The following is a 23,197-nucleotide window of genomic DNA, read 5'->3' on the forward strand; positions in this document are numbered from 1 at the left end:
TGTTTCACAAACTATTAAAAAACAAAAAGATGACACGGGCAAATAATAAAATAAGAAAGCGTCAATTAGCACAATAGCAAAGCAGATGTAATGCGAATGATCAGTGTAGAGAATCCCCATGGTGTAAAGAAGACCTGGGGGTTTCTTTCACTCAGATCCGTGTCACATGTTGACAATCTGTTATATGAAATCTATGTTCAAAGCAGTCTATAGAAAATATACTGATCTGTTCCGGTGAGCTCACAACAGCTGACAGCACACGCTTGTTGTAAAAATCGCTGCGCGCAAAACTTTATTATTTGATAAGTTGTTATTGTAAAGCAGGATAGAACAGAGAGTAGTGGAAAAACTCACATGCAAACGTTAAGCTGGCCTCTCGACTCACTATGGTCCCAAAAGAGTTTGCGGCAAGGCACTGGTACGTCCCAGCGTCCTGGTCCCTGTTTAGATGGCTGATTCTCAGATTTCCTCCAGAAAGACTGTAGTGAGATCCTGGTTTGATTTCTGTGCCATTCAGTTTCCACCTGAATGAAACAAATGGATAGAAACTCCTTCTTAATAATAATAAAACACACCAATACACGTTTAAAGCAATAATACCATGAAGTGAATGAATAATGAACCATATTGTGACATGAAAAGACTAGATGTGCAGTTTGGTGTTAATACAAGCAGGTGTGAGGCACTGTGGTTGCAAGGACTCCACTCTCTCAGAATAGATATCATTGCGGACCATCCATCTTTGCTGGCCCCAGTCACTACACATAAAAACACTGCTTAATCATTTGGGTGCGACAATTAAAACAAATGCTTCTAATTTTACCCCGCTCTTGTGTTCAGTCGAGTCTGCTCCACATGGTATTGCTGCGTATAATACACAGTTTGCTCTCTAAATTGTGTGAAGACGTTTAAAAATACAGGAAGTAGAGCTGAGTTCTAAAATAGATTCACTCAATGATGTCATCAAAACACAAGCCATAGAAAACTTAACGGACACACTTTACAGTTTATATAATTATTCAACAAAATAAAGGTGTTATATGGTATTATTGTTATATGGATTTTGGCTCTTGTTTTCAGTATGGTCGCTAGGTAACAGTGTAATTACTTCTATGGTTTGTTCCCATGTCCAACCAGGAAGTACAATTATAAACTTGACAAAAATGGTCAAAGTTGATTAGTAAAATCTGAAATATAAATGTGTTCACTACGTTTTAGTGAAATGTTAAGTCTAACCTGTCATATAAACTTTTAAAAATATACAGTATCCCCTTTAGTGCACAAGGTTGAAAGGAGACTTTTCCAGGTACTCAAGCATTGAACTATAACATAAAAAACTCATTATGTAATATTTTGTTAATTCTAAACCACAGTATTGATTGAGTCATTTCACCAAGCAACAAAAAGCAGATTTTCCTTTATGTTTTTTTTTATTGTTGAAACGTGTCTATGTGACATTTGAGACTTGAATCACCTTGAATTTCAAATAATTACTGGTACATCTAAGTACCAGGGTGTGGGCGGGAATAGGGTGTAGGGGGAAACAGGAATTTTCAGAGCACTCAAGCAGTAGAGGATTTCTAAAACATGCAGGACTCAATCAAAATACAACTTTGAGTCAGTTGATGATGAGGAAACACTGTTATAACAAGGCTGGAAGCTTATTAAAGTGTTTCCTTTAACAGTTTTCAAAATGAAGATGATACTCTGTTGAGGTAAATGGGATTTAATGGGAAAATACACCTGCAACACATCGACTACATCAGATGTAGATTTTAATGCAACTTGGAAAGATTAAAGTGCTTTCCATCTGTGATTTTTTAATCATTACATGTTTTACTAATGAAAACTTTTGTTATTCAATTATGACATTGTATGCATCTACCGCTGAGAAATGATTCAGGTATACTTAAGTGGTGTTTCCAATTTCCATCACAGGCAAGACACATATTTAGCTTCTTGCCTAATTCAGATAGAAAAGGATGTTTTTGATTCATTTTGAGATTGTATGCCAGAACAAATTGGATTAAGGCCTAATGAATGGGATCCACTGCTGTTGATAATTGTATTCATTTTGTTGGCAAGGGCTGCTGTGTTATCACTATGTCCATGGCAGGAGCCCCACATCAAAGTGCAGAATAAGAACTAGGAGGTGATGACATACAAACAAATGTCAGAGCGTGGTTCTAGACTCGCCCACAAAGTCTTTCTGAAGAGAGTTAGACTGACGCACTCACAAAGAGCCTCTGTAGATTTGTGCTTTTAATAGAGCCACTATAACGTTTCATGGCCCTTCTAGAATTCAGTTGTAAGTAAGAGTGCCCTCTCCAGAGCCTTATTACTACTCATAACAGACACTAGCCTGAGGGGGCTGCAGTCTCCACACACAGTGTCATGGATTCATCTGAGAAGGTTGGATAAACCAAAGTCTAATTTTTAAATACATTGACAGAGCACAGCATCCTCTCTAACCTCAGAAGGGACAATGCCTCAGGTACGGTGGGTTGTAGATGCACGATGGGCCAATTTCTTTACCCTATTATGGTGAATCCTTATCAAAAACATAGTTGTTTCATTGACAAAAAGTTACTGTAAAGATTCTAAACATCATTGGCAGATTCATTCTGATGATGTCTACAAAATTTCACGGTGCTACTGTTTTTTTGCCTAATGTAAACAGCATCACTACTTAGTGCACCAGTAAATTACCCTCTTCACGCAACAACTGTGTGTGTGCATGCATGCATACAAAAAGGTATAACTTTGCAAGTATATGTTATAAAATGTTGGGTTAAATGTCTCAATATTGTCTAACAAAAGTCTGAATAGTAACTGACGTGCTGGTCTAAACCGGGACATGTAATCAACTTTTAATCAATGCCATAACCATATTTAACTCTGTACTAAAGAAGTAGAAAGTACAAAATATATTTCATATTTTACAGCCAAGGAAGACCTTCGACTTGCAAAATATGCAGCTGGACAGCGCAGACACATGAGCACTCTTTGCAAAGGGCTCTTCTTTACTTTTGTCAACATAAATGGAAGCTATCAAATATGGACGCAGTTCCTTTCATCGCTGTAATTGCTTAGACAGCCCCTGCATTGTATCCTCCAAGAAGATGGTTTAATTGCGTGACAGCTTGAAATCAGATGTAACAAAACACTTGCTCTGTCATTGATTTGATGGTTATTCCTTGTTTTGGTAAAGCAATAGGCTGGAGAGCGAGCCAGTGTTTGGACGCCTTTTTAAAGTATAACTATGCTGCTGTATGAAAACAACATTGACTTGAGACATTTACAGTATGTGTGCCCATACAGTGTAGTAAAGGTTACCAAAATATAAATAAAAAACTTACTTATTAAAATATTGGCCACAACAGTTGCACTGTCTGTCTTCAGTTACAAATTGAAAGCTCTATGACAACTTCTGCCATTTAGAGCCATTAGATATCAACATTTAGACTGCATGTCAGATACACGCAAATTGGTGAAATGTGAGTGCTCCTTAACTACAGTGGAATTGGAAGCAGTGTGGGTTAAGTGCACTTTGAGTCCTATAAACGAGTCAGTCCACAGTGTTGTTGAAAATGACTGGATAGAAACTGATTACAGCCTAAATTATTATGTACACATAATTATTTAAGAATTGTATTTACAGCAATTTATGCAGGCGAGTTGAGAACAGCAGCACTATTTGTTAGGCCCATGTTTTATGTAATCATGAACAGGCCGTGCACACAGTAGCTTAATACAACACCATCTGGCTCTGATGCGACTACTGATACAAAGCCCTTTTAACTTATTAGCTACTACTTACAGTTTGAAAAAAGCATTTAGTTGTTGTGTTGTTCTTTTTTCGCCTATAAATTATTTTCTACAAGAATATAAGCTAGCGTCCATGTCAAGCGTGTTCAGCGCTGATGAGGGCTCGTGTTTGCACTTAGATGACTTGATACATTTTATGTGAGGAGCCTGTAGTCCCTCTCCCGAATTTTTCCTCCAAAACATAAAATAAGCTTGTACTTGTAAACTTTCCTCCTCTGCTCTCCGTCCCCGGGCTGTGCGTGCCGGTGCGTGTGTGTGTGTGTGTGCGTGCGTGTGCGTGCGTGTGTGTGTGCGTGCGTGTGTGTTTGCGCGTGTGTGTGTGTGTGTGTGTGTGTGTGCGTGCGTGCGTGCGTGCGTGTGTGTGTGTGTGTGTGTGTGTGTGCGTGTGTGTGTGTGCGTGCGTGCGTGTGTGTTTGCGTGTGAGTGTGCGTGCAGAGCCGGGCTCAGAGTCAGCGGCGCTGGGACAATGAAAACTCGGCTGAAAATATGTATTTTGGAGTTAAAATTATCCGCTCAAATTATCAGTGGAAAATTTTATTATCGGATTATCGATGACGTCATCATTTGCCATTATCAGCCAATAATTATCAGTGACCGATATTATTGTGCATTAAAAGTGAATACTTTTCTTGAAACTAGCGGAAAGTTGTCTGTGTAGACCAGGGATGTCATGATTATTTGGTTAAACGATAATCGTAATTATTCATGTCACAATGTGCTCCAAAGAAACCCACCTAAAGATAGTGCTTTTTATGTGCCTATTTAAAGCACAATAACTTCACTTTTGCATTAGTAAAGTTTGATTTCATAAAGCTGGTCACATACCATTGGAAGGGCAAAGTATTAGAATGTATGGAAAATTAAGGATTTAACTTTGTTTTTTGTTTTGTGTCAATAATTGTGCATAAAAATTATCTAGTGATGTTTCTTCTCGAAAATAATTGTGAGACTAAAATTCAATATCTTGACATCCCTAACATAGACCCTCAGTCGTCCAGGTAGATTTCATAGCAAAAGAACATTTTATTTGGTCAAAAGTATTAAAAGTGAAGACGTTTTGACACTCATACGTCTTCACACTCATCCAGAAACTTTAGTGAGGATGGAACAACTGGCAGCCCTTACAGTTAAGCTAGGTGAAGAAGGTAAGATGGATTTGCAATATTGATATAGAGATGCTGTTTGGGAAATGGCAGAGAGGTGCAGAGTAGAGAGTGATGGCAGTGCCCTGAGGTCTCACCTGTAGATAGGCCGAGGGCTGGCCTGGGCTTCACAGCTGAACACCACCTCCCTGTTCTTCTCCACGTTCTCCACCGGGTACACGATGCTGCCGGGCTGCTTGGAGAACACAGGGCTCTGCAGGACCCCCGTCTCTGGAAGGGACATCAAGGACAACAAAATAAGCAAACAATGTGGAGGCTATGCACGCATAGTCTATTGGAGATAGTCTCATTGTCTGATTAATTCATATTTGGACTAAGTTGAAAATAATGTAAGCTATGAAATATTCACACCAAGCACTTTGGTCTTCATTACTTTTTTCTTGTAATAATAATCATATATTTTAGTAATAACATTAAGTGATTGAAAGTAGGGCTGCACAATATTGGAAATTATTGAGATATGTGATATGGCTGTTAAGTATAGCGATATTGAAATTCAGTTATATAAAACATATTTTCAAAACTTAAAAAATCGGACAAAATCAAGTCTGACTGAATAAGGAAAATCATGAATAAAAATCAAGACTTTTTCAGTACAAAATAGTATATATTTGTGGGAAGGAGGACCGTGGTGTTATTGTGATATATTTAGTTTTTTGCCATTTTGACTAGTCGACAAGTATTGATTAATATGTTTCTGATATAGTGTGCAGCCCTGATTAAAAGTGCAATTCAAACTAAACATGCATAAACATATACTATTGCTTCTTGCTTTCCATTGGATTTCATTTTGCTGGGTGGGAAACTGTTGTAACTTTCTTTATGCTCAATTTCAAGCAAATCCTAAACCTGTTTATTGCAGCTTTTTATATGTTTGAGATGTGTTTCACATGGGCAATATTGGCATGGGTTATATGCATACAATACATTTATATTTTTGCAGTATCTCAGTAGTGATAATCAGAGGATTTTATGTCAGTAAAACAGAAATGTTAAAACATGTTAGTATCAGACAAATGTGAAATGTCTGTCAAATGAATCACAAAAGTGCAGAAATATCACTTTATCTACTTTACAACTCAACTTTTTTTTTTTTCAAATCTAATTTAGTAAAAAAAAAAAAAAAAAAAAATGATATACTGCCTCACAGCAAAAAGGTCCGGGGTTTGATTCCCAGTTGGGGCCTTTTGAACTTTGCATGTTCTTCCTGTGTCTGTGTAGGTTCCCTTACCACTAAAAACATTACAATAGGCTCCTCCTCCTGGTTAAATAAAGGCCAACAAATAAAAAAACGATATTATCTAAATGTTTTCGTATTGCTCACTTCTAGTTGCTTCCACCTCTGAGAAGACAAACAGAAAAGCAGCATGCATTTGAGCCTGTCTGGCACCACCCACCACAATCAACAAGATGGATTTCGCACAAACTGTGTCTCTTCTTGCTACTTAGGAGCTAATAATTGTACCTACAGCCCAACGTTTGTCGGACAAGCGCCCTCTAAATTGTCCTCATTTGTTTTTGTCGTCGGGCTTTTCTTGCGGAATTTATTTATTGCCTGTCCCAGTTGGGTGTCTGACAAGGGGAAATGAGTTGGTTTCATGTGATTACAGCTTTGTTAAAACTGCCACAGCACCCGGTCTTAGCTTCTTCATCAAAGTGATCATTACCAAAGCCAATGACGGAGCTTAGAGATGTGGGAAAGAAAAATAATATTACTCCTTCTTTAGCATTTGCAAAAAAGGGTGTATAAAGGGAGGCCAAATATATTTTTACCAACCATCAATGCATTAGTAATTGTATTGGTAAAAATTATCATATTGAATCACACGACTAATCACATTTTGAAAGTAACTACTTCACTCACTTTCTATGAATGAAAATACAGTATAAATTGCTATTTCTATATATTATATTAGTGTATGACAAATGTAAACTTGATTTTTCTACGAAAAAAACATTTTAAACACTATGATTAAAACCGATTTTGATACACAGTGGTAGAAACACATTGTCTTAGCTCTGCTATAGATACAAACTATTCAAACTAAATACAGAAAAGATAACATATTTTTATATTCATATTTTTTAGTATTGACACATTTTCAAATAAGTAAAGTTTCTTAGCTTCAGTATTGATTATCTTGGCTGGATATAGTTTTTTGACCACCGTATATATCAGGGGTGTCAAAGATACAACCTACGGGCCAAATCTGGCCTCCTGGACATTTTAATCTGGTCCGCAAAATATTTATAATTTATATCTATTATATTCTGAGCGTTTTTATTGCTACAACCCCCACGCTGCTCAGTGTTGCTGGAGCGTCTATTCAGTGCCAAATGCGACTTGCACAACATTTTACAGATTTAACTTGAGCAGAGAGATCTGAGCGGGAATAGATGATGTGTGGCTTTGTGAAACAAAAGGAGACGGTTCACTGGACTTTAGAGCTGTGTTAAAAGTGTTGCTAATTTGGAGCTAACAACAAGAAAACAAACTTCTCTGTGAGGAAAACATCCAAACAAGTGCAAACCTGGACAGATCAAATAAAAACATTTACATCTACCGTACAGTTTTAAAAATATACATTTTTCTTGTCATTATTTTAGTTTGCTCAAAGCCAGCATGTCAACTCAAAACCTTTAGTCAGAATATCACAGAAAAAGATCACGTTAAACCAAAATATTGAACTGAATTTATGCAACTTTAATCGAATACAGCCCTAACATTATAATTTCAGTTGCTTAAAAATATCACTTGCTTTAAAATGGGGCTCAACTTGCAATCAGCACATAATTGAGGAGTAAAATTATAAACCCACAACTGCTGTCGAAACAATACCTTACATTTTGCTATGTACTTCTGGCACTAGTATCTGCTTTTATAATGCCGTCAATAACTATACAATAAATAAAAAAAAACTGAATGCAGGTAGAATTTGCCTATACCATAAACTTTAAGTGTAACAATAGGATGGATTGTTTAGTGACAGCAATTCTCCAGCACATAGAAATAGCTGCTACTTATTTTGGTCTCACATTAAACAAACGTGTTATGAAGAGCGGATCAGCAGTGATATAGTGACATGCACAGTTTAAGACATTATTCAGTGAAATACAGTGTGCCATCTATTTAAAATGTGCACCTCGCAACACCAGGAGTAGAAATGCACATGCTCTTACTACTAAACCCAATGTATTTAAGTGTACTTTACTCAAGGTACATCAGAAAATAGTTCATATTGGTGAGCAACAAAAATGACAAAACGACAAAAGTCTTTTCAGGATCACCAAAGCATCACAGTAAGATTTGTGATTTGCCTCGTCCAGCAACCTTACATTCGATGGATTGATTCCCTCTCAGACCGGTGCATACAGTACTGCCGTTGTGTCCTCGGGCAAGACACTTCACACACCTTGCTTATGTATGAATGTGGCGCGTGAGTGAGTGGTGTTAGTGAAGGGGCTGAATGATATATACATATAAAGCACTAAATAAATCTAGGGCATTGTCACTATGTCCATGGTGTCTTAGTCGACCAAAAATTATATTAGTTGAGTGAATTATTTTTGTTTGGATTAAAATGATTTCTATGGGACAAAAGCAAAAAGGAGAAGATATGGAGTGAGTTAGCTGAAATGATTTGAATGACTCGTGAGTTTAATTAATACAACTAGTATAGCTCTAAAATATAAATACAATGTTACTAGTACTTTTATGTGCAAACAGCAGGAATTCCAATGCAGCTGTAGGCTTTTGAGTGCAGTATAAGTTAGATACATGGACATATTATTTCCCGGACTATAAGTCGCACTAGAGTATAAGTCGCACCAGCCAAAACATTCATAATAAGAGAAGAAAAAAAAACATAAAACATAAAAACATCGCACTGGTATACGTCTTATTTTTGGGGGAAATGTATTTGATAAAATCCAAGACCCAAGAACAGTTAATTAATCTTGAAATACAATTTAAAATAACTGGTGAACGTATGCGAACATAACACCTTCAGCTACATGACGCACAGACAACGAACTGTCATAAGTGTCTGGTAAGTTAAGATAAGATAATCCTTTAATATCCACACAAGGGGAAATTTCGTTGTTAAAGGAACATATTAACAGTTATTCAGATAACTATAGCATAAAGAACATGCTAACAAGTTTACCAAAGCATCAGTATTACCCCAAAATACTAAAGCCATTGAATTCTTCTTCCTCGTGTCACTTCTAAACAACTCCCCAAACTCCAGAGGTAGACGAAGTGCCAATTGTTCTACTGCGTCACTTAGAGTCTAAACATTAAACAACTAATCATTGTTGAATTATTGCAAATTATTCAGAGAACAAATCCACAATTGTTCCCATGGCCCTCTTTTTTGATGCTAATTTAAGCTTTCGATAACCCAACAGTAGAAACTAGCACCTCTCCACTTCCTCATTAGCGCTACACACACTTTGAAAGCCGTCTCAACATCAGACGACTGGTACTCACTTTGAATGGTGTACTTCGTTTCAAACAGTCAGATGTAAAGGTGGCAAAGTGGGATATGAGGCATACCAAAAGCTATGGAGCTGAGGTGAGTAATTCAGCTCTAATAGGCTCTATTTACTGCATTAGGCCTTGTCTGTCACAATCAGCGCGCTTTGTGAGAGGACGCACCCAGCATCAATCATGTGTTATATCAAAGAAGATTAATATCTCCTAACTCATAAATCACCTGTTATTTATAACAGTAGTGCCCAGACAGCTCGCACTGCTTTTGAAACGAATGTGCATTGATGATTATTTGATTTACTCAACAAAAAAGATACTCACAAGATTAGTCTATTTACTTTTCTTTCAGTTCAAATCAAATCAAATCAATTTATTTTTGTAAGGCCCAAAATCACAACAACAGTTGCCTCTGAGGGCCACAGGGAGAAATGAATCAACAATGTCTGTGGTGGCGAGGGAGTCAGACAATGTCTGTGGTGGCGAGGGACGATGTCCCAGGGTCCTCTGTCCTTAGACTCTCCTTCTCGGCCAGGAAAAACTACAAAAAAAAAACCTCTTTGGGAAAAAAGCGTAGAAACCTGGAGGAGTTCCAGTGAAGGAGAGATCCGACTCTCACAGACGGACAGACGGACACAAGGAGACTGGAGCTGGACCCACTCTTCAGGCAGAAGAGGGACCGTCTGAGTCGAGCTGGACCCACTCTTCAGGCAGAAGAGGGACCGTCTGAGTCGAGCTGGACCCACTCTTCAGGCAGATGAGGGACCGTCTGAGTCGAGCTGGACCCACTCTTCAGGCAGAAGAGGGACCGTCGGAGGCGAGCTGGACCCACTCTTCAGGCAGATGAGGGACCGTCTGAGGCGAACTGGTTGAAGTTTAGTTTATATCTAAATGTATGAAAATGTTGGAAATGCACAAGGATAGATGATGTGCAGTAAAAATGTCCATAAAGAGACAGAATTCATCTAGTAAAGACAGATCCATTCATAAACCACCATTATGGGTGGACGATATCCACAAAAAAGGACTGTAAAAAAGTTGATTTTAGAAATTTACACTGCAAGCTTCCTTTCTTTTAATTTGTAACCCCTTGATGCCTGAATATTTGAAATATCATTTTTACTTGAATTGGACCCCAAAACAAGACTGTGTTAAAATTGTTTTGATTAAAACCCATTTTTTTAAACTTGGGATTTCATTTATATTACAAATTTATATTTAGTTTTTCACAAAAACCTAGAAACAACATCAGGGGAATTCCGTTGCCATGTTGGCTGTACTGATGCCCGATTGGGTTGAAATGACACGGGTGTAATACAGCAGGTGTTAATTATAGACAATACACTCATTTTTTCAACATGTGTTCCCCACTCTAACTAGGAAGCATATTCTGTTCTTGTAGCTGGCTGATGCATACTTCTTCTTATTATCAATATAGATGATCATGAACATATACAGTGCATCTGGAAAGTATTCATGAAAATGTTTTCCACATTTTGTTTTGTTACAGGCTTATTCCCAAAAATACCCCATAATGACAACATGAAAGAAGGTTATTTTGACTGCAAATTTACAACAACAAAAAAGCACTTTGCTCAATACTTTGTTGAAGATGTTTTTGCCCTAATAACAGCCTGGAGTCTTTTTTTTAGTTTAATGCTACAAACTTGGCACACCTACTTATGGACAGTTTCTCCCATTGTTCTTTGCAGAATCTCCCAACCCCAATACGTTTGGATGGTGAATGTCTTTTACAGCCATTTTCAGATCTCGTTTAATTGGGTTCAAATCTGTGCTCTGCCTGGGCCACTCAAGGACATTCACACAGTTGTCCTGTAGCGAGGGATGTCAAGATCTACAATTTTTTCAATTACTGTGACTATTTATGGCTACAGTAGTTTATTGTGGGGTTTCTGGAATGTACGGTATTCCGCAGAAATGTGTCCGGGTGCAACGAGAGTCACGGGCGGCGTGCGCACATGTGTATGTGTGTGTATCAACAAGCCACATGTGCAACAGCCCCTGAAATATCGCGAGATCAAGGCGGTTTAGGATAGCTTGCAAGGCAGAGCGAAAGAGAGAAAGAAAGAAAGAGAGAGAAAGAGAGAAAGAAAGAAAGAAAGAAAGTGTGATAAAATGTGAATATATGATTATATTTCTGTGATGTATTTTATCTGCATAATAGTGATATTTTATCTGCATCATTAGTCTAAGAGAAGAACGGGTGTGTGACAAACTGCATTTGTTTGTGAAGGTATCATAAAGATGGGCCAAAGGATGTTTACCCTAGGGGGGGGGTGATAACCCAGAGGAGTCTGGGTAATGTTTACCCAAGGCTTTATCTCTACGGAAAAATACCAAGTGCCTTGATGTGAGGCTGACCAATGAGAAATGTGACCCGCCTATTCCAGAATATCTAATAAAACCAACCAGCATGAGAAAAAACGGTGTGAGACGCGGGGGTGAGACGCAGGAGGGTCAGCCAGGCTCCTTACAACGGCCTGGCTGACACAGTCCCCGCGTTTTCTCCCATGCATGCCACACAAATGTCTGATGTTTCTGTGTCGTTTCATATTCTAAGTTGAATTGTGTTCTCTATGTGTTAAGGAATAGCATCGGGTGTATGTCTAATTCCATGACATTTTCTGGTCCTATCGAGCCGGACGACAAGCTGCCCTTCGCGGAGATTGACGGGTGAATCGGTGAAGTCTGTGCACAGCTGAAAGAAGTCCACTTTTCCCGTGGCCGCCCATCGCACCTCAGTCTCCGCGAGGAGAGCGCGTCGTTTCGAAGCAGCAGGAGAACACAGGCGACAAAGAAGGTCAGACAAAAATTTTGTGTGTGAAAAAGAGTTAGCCATAAAACGTTTTTATGCATTAGTTTGATATTTACTGGAAAAATATTGTAGACTTATGGACGAGATAAGTTTCTCACATAAGCAAGGCAGTTTAGGTATTACTGAGGAAATACCCAGTTTCATATTACTGAGGAAATACGCAGTTTAGGTATTACTGAGGAAATACCCAGTTTAATATTACTGAGGAAATATGTGTGAATGTAAGCGCTGTGCACGAGCGAAGTAAGTAAGAGAGAAGTGTGAATGTGTGAATGAGGATTAATAAGTGATTAACTAACACTAAGTGAGAATCACAATTAATCATACAAGGGTCACAAGGCGTTATTCTGAGAGATCTAAAATTTGCAGTCACGGGTGAATCTTTAAACACCTAGCATTATCTCCGGTGGAAAATCAATAAGAAATTCTACTAGAAGCTTGAGATATGACGTGACTGTAAAGCAAGTAGCATTTCTCTCAGACGACCGAGACCACATAATGCCATAATTATCACCCCAAACTGTAAAAAGACAAAGGAAAAGTCATAAGAGGATTTTGGAGGGAGACTTCCAGTATGCTCAGATGACGTGGCAGAGAGGGGGAGATAAGGGGGGTCAACAAGGCAGGAGAATGGGAGAAGAAAGCAGTTCAGAGGATGCTCTGAACTGATGAAGTAAGCAAAACTAAACCCAGCTGGTTTTAAATATTAGTATTTGAGAGCTCTGTAGAACAAATTTAGGGTTTTTGTTTGGATTGACAACAATCAATTATAAAGATTTTATTAAATTTGATAAGAGATGAAGATGAATTCAGATTTTTATAGATGGCCAATTTTTTGGGGAATGTGATCACAGACAGGACACTTCCTGTCCCCGACATAGAAGACAAAAGTTGTGTTTTTACGGTATTGTGTTTTTTGTGTGCACCAAACAAAGCCATGTTTTGTTTTGTTTTATTTTTGGACATGACAAAATTATCTTTTTGGACTTAATATGTAACCATAATGCATGACTAGATGAAAGTACAGGACGAAAAGATGGAAGTGTTTTTGGATTTAGAATCAAATACAGGCACAGGCCTGGGAAGTGATAATGTGGGCAAATTAGTGACTACTGATGTTTTTGGACATAGGAGTAGAATGAGTAGTAAGTAAAGTGATAGTAAAAGTTATATCAGTAACTTATTTATTTGTATGATCATGAGGAAACCTCGTATTGCGATGTAGACGTAAGTGAGGGAATAAGTTAAATAGTGACGTCCGATGTCCTCCTTGGAAAGACATGAATGGGTCATTAACTAAAGACAACAGGACACCAAGTCATAAAAGATAGTCAGAGATAACAGGGGCTATTGACTGGCAAAGAATCTGGAGGACTCAGGATGGAGCAGATGTTGTTATCTTTGAGTATCAACGGCAACACCTCAGGGGGGGTTGATTGATGAGTAATAGGGAAAAGTTAAAATTAACAGCGAAAGAATTTGACATTCTAAAGTAAATACCTGAAGGATTGTGGAGATTCATCAAGAATTGAATAGATTTAAATAAGACAATATCATCTAAATTTAGACGTTATAGAAGTTATGAAAACCAGTGATAACAGGACTTAAACATTATAGGACTCAGGTCGGAGCCAAGAGGGGTTAGACTACAGGAAGGGCCTGGGGGGAGTAGAATAAATTTTACGAGACCCGCAGATTACCTGAAGATAGTGAAAACTATAACCAAGGGGAAGGTTTAGGATCATTTTGATTTTTATACACATATAGACTTGCTAGAACAAACTAATACACAATGTTTGTAAAGCACCACATGAGCAGGAGTGAGAGATTGAGTTTGGAACTCACCTGAAGCACATATAGAAGATTAGCACATATTACATTAGATGGGTGACTTTATTCAGGCCACACCCACAGAGGAGATGTGAAATTATTAATTATGTGAAGAATTCTTAGTTATGAACTGACCCTTATGGCCAGCTCAACGGGGGAATTATTGAGATAATTATTATTGTTTGATGTATTTGAATACATACATACATACATACATACATACGCGCGCACACGTGGAGACCAAACGTTTAGAGTTTGAAACTTTTAGAGTTTGAAACATTTAGAGTTTGAAACATTTGGAGTTTGAAACAAATGGTGGTAAAACAGATTTACAAGTTACAGATCGCAGAGGCAGTGTCGGATTACAGACACATGGGCCCAGCGCCGTGTAAGGGGGGGCTCAGCCAGGGATGTGACCGCTGAACTGTGAAAGGTCAAGAGGTGACATTGCGGAGTGTAAGACAGACGCAATTCCATCTCTTCCTTGATTACATCTTGGATTAGTGAAAGTTGTAAACTATCTGGATTATTGAATTTTGGTTAAATGTAGAATTATGTAGAAGTTTGAGAAATGGGAATTCCATATCTCAAAAAGGAGGGATATGTACGTGTAAACAAATATTCCGAATCAATAATTACTAAAAAAAATAAAAAATAAAATTGTAAACAAGAAAACTGTTTGAAATACACTGAATTGTCGAAAAGACTTTGTTTATCACCGCAGCAGAGAACGTGTTGGAGATGTGGTGTTTACAGAGACGAGCCAGGTGGACGAGCAAAGTGGACGGAGCCACACCGTGTCGTCCTCACACCGACCAGGGGAGGACGAGAACATGGGTGCTCTCATGGGAAAGTGAGAGAAATGTCTGGACAACACAGCGGCAGATCCATAACATCGCAGACGCAGGACTTCGTTTGTATGAGTTTTGTCCAGAGTCTACGATAGAGTACGATACTCTGCTACGATGAACGAGAGACAGAGGCTACGGTGCGCAGAGTACCATACTCTGTGGAAAAAGAATCAACAGTTATCATCATCACAGTGATGACGGTAATATGGGTGCTGAACACCTGTATTATGCACGGGACAATCGGGACAAGAGGGACAATCGGGACAATCGGGACAATAGGGACAATCAGGACAATCGATCAACATACACAACTGTGTATACCGGTTAATGGAATATAGAGGGAAGAAAATAAGTGATCAACTTGAAAGGTTATGAAATGCATGATGTGTAATGTATAATGTACAATGTATAATTGACATGACAGAAGCTGAAGAAACACAATGGCATATTATACAGCCACAGTTGTTTGCACTAACTAAGAGAGTTCTTTTTTATCTGCTACAACATAACTACATGTAATGTTAATGAGATTATGAATTGAGATGGGAAATGTACCAGTTCATATGTGTAACCTAACTGTGCAGATAGCGGGAGGAGGTCTCTTAAGGAACCAAGCGAGGACGTATGGTGATGTGGGGACACTTGTGGGACGTTGTGCCTATGTATCCCTTTTGTGGCCAGCCATGGTCATAACAAAGACCAGCATCACCCAGAACCATACCGCAAGGTCAAGGTCGAGAGGTTAGAGGACAGTCTGGTCCCAGTAGCACCTGATACTACGTATTTGATTCTATTGGGGTGTCCAGAGTGGTCCCTGACGAGTCAAACTGACTGACCAGAGCGCAGCGGGTTTAAGGGCTTTCCGCTTGTACTTCTATATTTCCCATCACACCGCACAAATTATAGACAAGATAAATTGTCTGTTCGTCAAATTACAGAGATTGACCAATCTGACTCAAAATTTAGGACAGTAATGCTGTAGAAATGTTGTGGGCCGAGAGAAAAGGAGTGTGTTCAATGTTGAGAAATGTGCATAAACTTTTTGTGTGTAAAAGTGTCATTTTAACACCAATATGAAAGACATGTTGAAAACTGAAAAGAATAATGTGTTTGGCATATGAGACAGAAGACTAATGCTTTGATAAACAGGAGGGAAATGTGATAAAATGTGAATATATGATTATATTTCTGTGATGTATTTTATCTGCATAATAGTGATATTTTATCTGCATCATTAGTCTAAGAGAAGAACGGGTGTGTGACAAACTGCATTTGTTTGTGAAGGTATCATAAAGATGGGCCAAAGGATGTTTACCCTAGGGGGGGTGATAACCCAGAGGAGTCTGGGTAATGTTTACCCAAGGCTTTATCTCTACGGAAAAAATACCAAGTGCCTTGATGTGAGGCTGACCAATGAGAAATGTGACCCGCCTATTCCAGAATATCTAATAAAACCAACCAGCATGAGAAAAAACGGTGTGAGACGCGGGGGTGAGACGCAGGAGGGTCAGCCAGGCTCCTTACAACGGCCTGGCTGACACAGTCCCCGCGTTTTCTCCCATGCATGCCACACAAATGTCTGATGTTTCTGTGTCGTTTCATATTCTAAGTTGAATTGTGTTCTCTATGTGTTAAGGAATAGCATCGGGTGTATGTCTAATTCCATGACAGAAAGAGAGAAAGGAGGAGTGGCTTCTGTCTGGCCACTCTACCACACAGGCCTGATTGGTGGAGTGTTGCAGAGAGGGTTGTTCTTCTGGAAGGTTCTTCTCTCTCCACAGAGACATGCTGGAGATCTGTCAGCGTGACCTTCAGGGTCTTGGTCATCTCCTTGACAAAGGCCCTTTCCCCCCGGTTGCTCAGTTTTGCTGGGCCCAGCTCTTGGAAGAGTTTTGGTGGCTCCAAACCTTTTCCATTTACAGATGATGGTGGCCACTGAGCTCATACAAACCGTCAATGCTGCAGAAGTGTTTTTGTTTCCTTCCCCAGATCTGCGCCTAACTACAATCCTGTCTCGGAAGTCCACAGGTAATTCCTTGGACTTCATGTCTTGGTTTGTGCTCAGACATCATTGTTAACTGTGGGTCCGTATATAGACGGGCGTGTAACCTTGCCGGCAAGATGAATTCTCTAGATTTGACAAGCATTTGAGAATCCATCTTGTTAGGCTCCCACTGATTCATTTGCAGTACGCACCAGTGGTAAACGGGCCAATCACATGGCATTTAGGGCAGGCAGGCAGGACTGGAACCAATCACAGATCAGGATTTGTTGTAAGTATAAAAAAAAACGGAACTAAAACAAACATGGCGGCGCCAACGGCGTGTACTTTGGCCTATTTTTGGATAAATAAGAACGACGGCTTTTGGCAAGAGCATTTGCAGATTGATTAATGTGAAGAATTAAATTCAGAGTGAGACACAGATTAATCTGGTGTGAGCCAGGTCAATGTGTGTGTTTTTCCAAATCATGTCAATCAATCAAACAACTGCTGTTGTGATCATGGGCGTTAATAAATAAATTGAATTGAATTAAACTGAATTTAACACAGTTGGACTCCGATCAAGTTGTAGAAGCATCGCTTCTGATCAATGGAAAAACAATGTACCTGAGCTAAATTTTGATTGTCATGGCAAACACTATAAATATGTATGTGCTTTTTTGTCTTTTCATTTAAATTTTGAGGCAAATAATGAATTTACTCCTTTTTGGAATAAGGCCGTAACATAACAAAATGTGGAAAAAGTGAAGCGCTGTGAATACACTCTGCAATATATGACCAAAAGAGAGAAGTGGACTTGTGCATGATTTTTACTATTTTCCCCTAAGCTTTGGTACAGTTTGCGTGGTACTCCCAGAAAACCACACACCTGCAAAATGTCTGCAAAAGTGAGCCGCCTCATCGGCATACGGCTGAGAGCACCACCAGGTTAGCCCAGCAGGGAATACTTACAGCTCTGGGAGAGTGCCGGTGTTATTGTGATGATAATACGAAATATTTAATGGGCTGAAAATATAAGAAAGGGAGAGAATTTTTCTCTACTGATTCTCCAGGTAATGAACGTGATTGTGTTATGCTTAATACATACAGGGCCTGAGTTATCAATCCAGGTGCTATGGGCACAAACTCAGCCCCGGATAAACTGATGTCATGGATTGGGGCATCAGACCAAAACAGTTGCCAGAACTCTCCCATTACATGCCATTATCCTCCAAAATATTTCTCAGAACCCTAATACCGGTACTCAAAAATCAAGAGCAAATGAAATGCTGTAGGCGATACATAACCATCACGGACTGCTTTAAATACCTTGTGAAATAAATAAAATATCCTTGTGTGTTTTCCATTCAGATTGACAGCCGTCACTGTGTCACTGGGGCAGTCGTACAATGGGGAGCTTTCAAATATTGCTTTCGCCTGTATGATGTAACATTAGCGTTTATCAGCTCCACCCACTCCCTCTGCAGCAGTAGCCTCTTTACTTTGCAGGGGCCATTACAGTAGCTGTAGGATCATAACTCCTGGTTTTATGGTGGCAGCCTCAGTCCCCAGTCCCTTAGAGCCATTAGAGGTCGAAGTCTGCACCAAACACAAGCATGTTCTCAATGTGGAACCACTTACCATACAAATACTAAGACAACTGCATATGGTATTCAGAAACCTTACTTGACACTGAATTTGATACATTACGTCCCCAGCAACTATCAATTAATGCATAGAAAAGTTCTGCTATACGGTTTACAAAATATAGCTACATCCGTAAAGTCTAACTCAGGCCCAGAATCCTTTCAGCAGCCATGAAAGTGTCTCCTCCTGTTCTTGTGCTGACTTGTAATTAGCATAGCTTCTTCATTTAGAAAGAAAACGTAGACCTAGACCCTTGGCGCTGGCACAGACTGGCCAGTACAAACTTGGTCGTTCTGCTCCCAGTGAGCAGCAGACACATAAATCATTCTTTGTGGGGGGGACACAATGCAAAATTAGCTTTGAAATGACAAAGCTAGACAAACAAAGGGACGGCAATTCTTGTGCCTACAGACAACAGCAAGGTGATCCTGACAAATTAGACTCCAAAAGCATGAATAAAAGATGCGTTGATATGCAATTCAAAAAGGCAGGAGTTGGCAAAGAAAAACAAAGATGTTATGGGCCAGTGGAGAGGGGGAAGGCACTTCTCTGATGAACCTGCTGTGAATCGCTAGCACTAGCAATTACTGAGGGCGCGGCCCAGAGTGCGTCTGGGGACCCCCTGCTTCTCCAGATCCACGTAATGGGCCCTCCTGAGGAAGAGCAGGTAAGTCACCTAGAGACGCTTGATGTTATACAGCTGAGCGTTCACTAATACTGCCATCAGGTCCATCTCAGCACTAATGAAGGATTTAATAGAGCATCGAACAGGCTTATAAAACTTGTCAGACACTCAACTACAGGGCTCTGGGCCAAGTGAGGATCATTACAACAGAACTGATTGGGATATTCCGATGCAGAGAGAAAAGCATGAGTAAGTGAGATTAAAAAACATACACTGAATATCATGTCATCTTGTCCTACTGTTAATAAACTAATCAAGCAGATCTATGTGTAATTATTACAGCATAAAACACATCTTAAACATATACTGTGATACTGTCATATTTTGCAAATTTGGTATATTGTTTTAATAATAATGCTTTTAAATGTAATTTGTGTAAGAGTAAGCTAAATACAAAAACTGGTTCCAGATTCTCAGACCATGATGCGCTTCACGACCAGTAGCTCCTATTAATCAGACATAATGAAGTAGGGACAGCTGGGCCCATTGGACGCGTGCTTGTCCACACTGGAGACCCAGGGGCTAAAGGCCACAGAGAGTGGGGCTCAGCTGGCCCACCACGAGCAGCCTGACTGCAGGCTGCTCAGCCAGCGCAATGACAGAGGTCACTGTTCATCCTGTCACTGGAAATGGCCTCAAGTGACGGGGGCAGCACTGCCAGAGGAGACTTTGACATGGAGGGCCATCTGACAGGGACATCAGCCTCAGAGATGCCCTTCATGGGCAGTGGGCACATTACACATACACATACATGCTACACTGCATCACTCTGCATGGCACAACATCCAGGAGAACTTGTGCTCTGACACACTAGAACTCCCACTGCCTGCAGTTATACATTTCCATTTCAAAGTGTCCGACGCTTCAGAGTGACCAGGCCTCGGGGTTACTTTGTACTGCACCCAAAATCCTCTTTAGCCTTGAGATTTGTTAAATTAATGAATCTGTTCATGTTAAATGAAGTACTCTGACACCTCCTGCAGCTTAGTTGCCATTTTGCTTAGGGGTGAAACTCAAAACCTTGCAAACCATTGGCAAGCCTCGAAATAACGGGCCGGACACGGTCAATGACCGGCGCAAAAATCATTTTGACAGACTCCAAAATCAATGCTCCGGACACAATGACCGACGCTAATTTTTTGCCGTAATATATATTTTTAATGGGCAAAAACAGCGCGGTGAACATGCCCAAAGCGATTCCTATGCACAAACTCGGGCCCGCGATTACAGTCTACAGTCCACGATTATTGCTGTAGTTATACAGCGGCGGAAGGCAGCGGAGCACACGTGTGCGCGCAGAGCGCCTGTGTCCGCGCGGAGAAAATGGCAGATAAACACCACGCTGCCGCTTTCAAACATAAACAAAAAACAGCGGCTGCAGGACACTCAAGACTATCGCTGTCAATAAATGGCATCATGATGATCTTGCTAAGTTTTGTGCCCGTGACTGGCGAGAGTATGATGAGAACAAAGGTGTTGTCATCGCTCTAAAGTGCAAAGTCTGCCATGAGTTCTGTAGAGAGATTAGTTATAACTGTGCAAGGGAGTAATATATATTGTTGAGTGACCAGTTTTGATGTTAAAATGATGTTAAATGATAACGAGAAATGTTAAAAACAGTTCATTTTTCATTAATGATGTTATTCTGTTTTCCTTTCCTTGTGACCGATTCAGAATTAGCCATGACAGGTACCAAATGATCGGTACCTGTCATGTTGACAGGGACGTAAAAAATATTATTTCAAGGCTTGATTGGATTTCCTTAGATATTGTTATGATAATTAATTAAATCTTTGAAAATGAAATTTAAAGTAGTCGTTCCCAAAGTGTTATCCACTCAAATCAACACAAATGAAACCTGATTTTAAATGTTATGCAACTTGAAATTATCTCAGAAGACAATTTGTACTTGCAGTGGGGGTTCCGGATAGGTTGCACAGCTATTTTGGGGGTCCCAGCCTGAAAAGTTTGGGAACCACTGAATGCATGCATTAAAGACATTCCAACCTTGAGTTTCTCTCATAACGTCTTTTCTAAAAATTACCTTCATGCTGTTCACTGTGAACTATGCTTGAGTCAGCATCACATGGTCATCTCAGAGGAAAATGTAGAATTCTAATGGATCCCCCTTTCTAAGCAAAACTACTAATACATGTGACCATTGTTTGAGCATATAGGTCATTTATTGGAGACTTTTAATATGGTCACAACTGACCTCAAAATGTTTCCTGAGCCCAGTTTACCCCTCTTATCTATATCTATACATTCTCATTAAAGTCTGAATATTTTTTTCCGGATCGCTAATATACAAAATGCAATTTCAGAATCAGAATAGGTTTATTGCCATTGGTCAATAAACAACTTCACAAACATAGGAACTTGTCTTGGTGATTCAGTGCAACATACATTTGTTGAACAGCTTGAACTAATTTCTTAAAAACATAAAATATATGGTTTGCAGGCAGTATTCTTGGCTTAATCTCACTCTTTTAAACATATTTGTCAGTAACATTCACAGATATTTCAGGTGCCAAACCAAGAAAAAATGCACTTCTGTATGTGTAAGTAATTTGGATATTGGATTATATTTATTTAGATATATATTGATAATCCTTTCTTCACACAACTTTCAGACCCTTCCCTTAAAAAAACAGGTTGTTTCAATTTACATACTAGATAAGATAAAAATTATATTATGCGAGCCTCATCCCAGACCCTCCTGCATTCAACAAGACCTAGATTATGAGGCCAGCAGCAAACATACAGTCTTCACACGTGGATTCTGTCTGTTCTCTCCATGTTTTTGTAGGTTCACTTTGGCTTCCTCCACCATCCAAAAAGCATGCATGTGAAATTCTAAATAGAGAAGATGGAGTATGTGATTGATTGTCCATTCCTTTGTGTGTCTTGCTGGTCACTGTCCAGGATGCACCTTGCCTATAGGGATAACCTATACAAGCACATGATAGAATGAATGAGAAATTAAAACATGGCTAAGTCTCCTTTCTCTTTTTGACTGTTTCTAAACTAATGGAGGTTTATATTGATGCTGCCTCAGACACTTGAGACTTGAGAGAGCAGCTATACTGATGGTCATTGGCTCTGGTAGAAAGTAATCAGGCCAGATGGTTAATTGGTCTAACTGAAGGTGATTCACTCTTGGCCCACTGTCTCAGTTTGGTAAAAAGTTCTGGCACGACCAAAAGTAAAAGCCGACTGAGGAACTAAACCTAGTCAGGAAATAACAATTATCATTTATTTAATTTTTTTGGTTTTATTGCAACATGTGTTCAATACTCATTTGGACCACATTCCCAGGTGAGTCTGATAACATTAATAAACGCTCAGTCTGCTCCCGTAACAGTCCCAGCAGCCATTCCAGTGAGCGGGCGCACCAAACGCTGCCATTACCCGTCTGTTCATTATACCTGCTGCGCTCATCTCAACTATGGCATTCCAAATGATCCTCCACACAAGAGCACTTCCTTCTCTTCTTGTCCAGCCAGACTCTGTCATAATGAATAAGAAATCTCACTCCATAAAAGGATTATTACAAAAAGTCATAATCAAAAATACCTATCAACTAATTGAACAAAAGTGGACCTTTCCACGGACCTGGATGGTCTTGAGCTACTGTGAACAGACACTATCATTTTCTGTTGAGCATTACATTACATCTCCTTTTTATCACTGCTGTATCATAATGGTTATCTGTTATAAAGCCCTTTCCTTGGTATTGAAATTGAGTTTGAATTATAATCAATACTATAGACAACTCTAGTCTACGATTGCTGTCATTCGTATAAGATAAACACACTAAGAAGACTCCAATATTTCAAAGTTGTGCCACTTCAAACAGGTGTCACTTCACACATCAAACATAT

The 23,197-nt window shown here is 39.4% G+C and overlaps 1 protein-coding gene across 2 annotated transcripts in view; it reads right to left on the reverse strand.

Moving 5' to 3' along the window:
* The window catches only part of cntn4 (contactin 4), a 139,431-nt gene that overhangs the window by 98,979 nt on the left and 17,255 nt on the right, over nucleotides 1-23,197 (reverse strand). For both annotated transcript variants that reach the window (XM_072451880.1, XM_072451879.1), the window contains exons 2-3: nucleotides 5,069-5,201; nucleotides 355-524 (exon numbers count right to left, since the gene is read on the reverse strand). In XM_072451880.1, coding sequence (XP_072307981.1) covers nucleotides 355-524; nucleotides 5,069-5,201 — 303 coding nt within the window. The remainder of the gene's footprint in view (nucleotides 1-354; nucleotides 525-5,068; nucleotides 5,202-23,197) is intronic.

Source organism: Eucyclogobius newberryi, unplaced genomic scaffold (assembly GCF_026437365.1).
Source record: "Eucyclogobius newberryi isolate DKJ021-1_F unplaced genomic scaffold, fEucNew1.0.hap1 SCAF_19, whole genome shotgun sequence".
Classification (NCBI taxonomy): domain Eukaryota; kingdom Metazoa; phylum Chordata; class Actinopteri; order Gobiiformes; family Gobiidae; genus Eucyclogobius; species Eucyclogobius newberryi.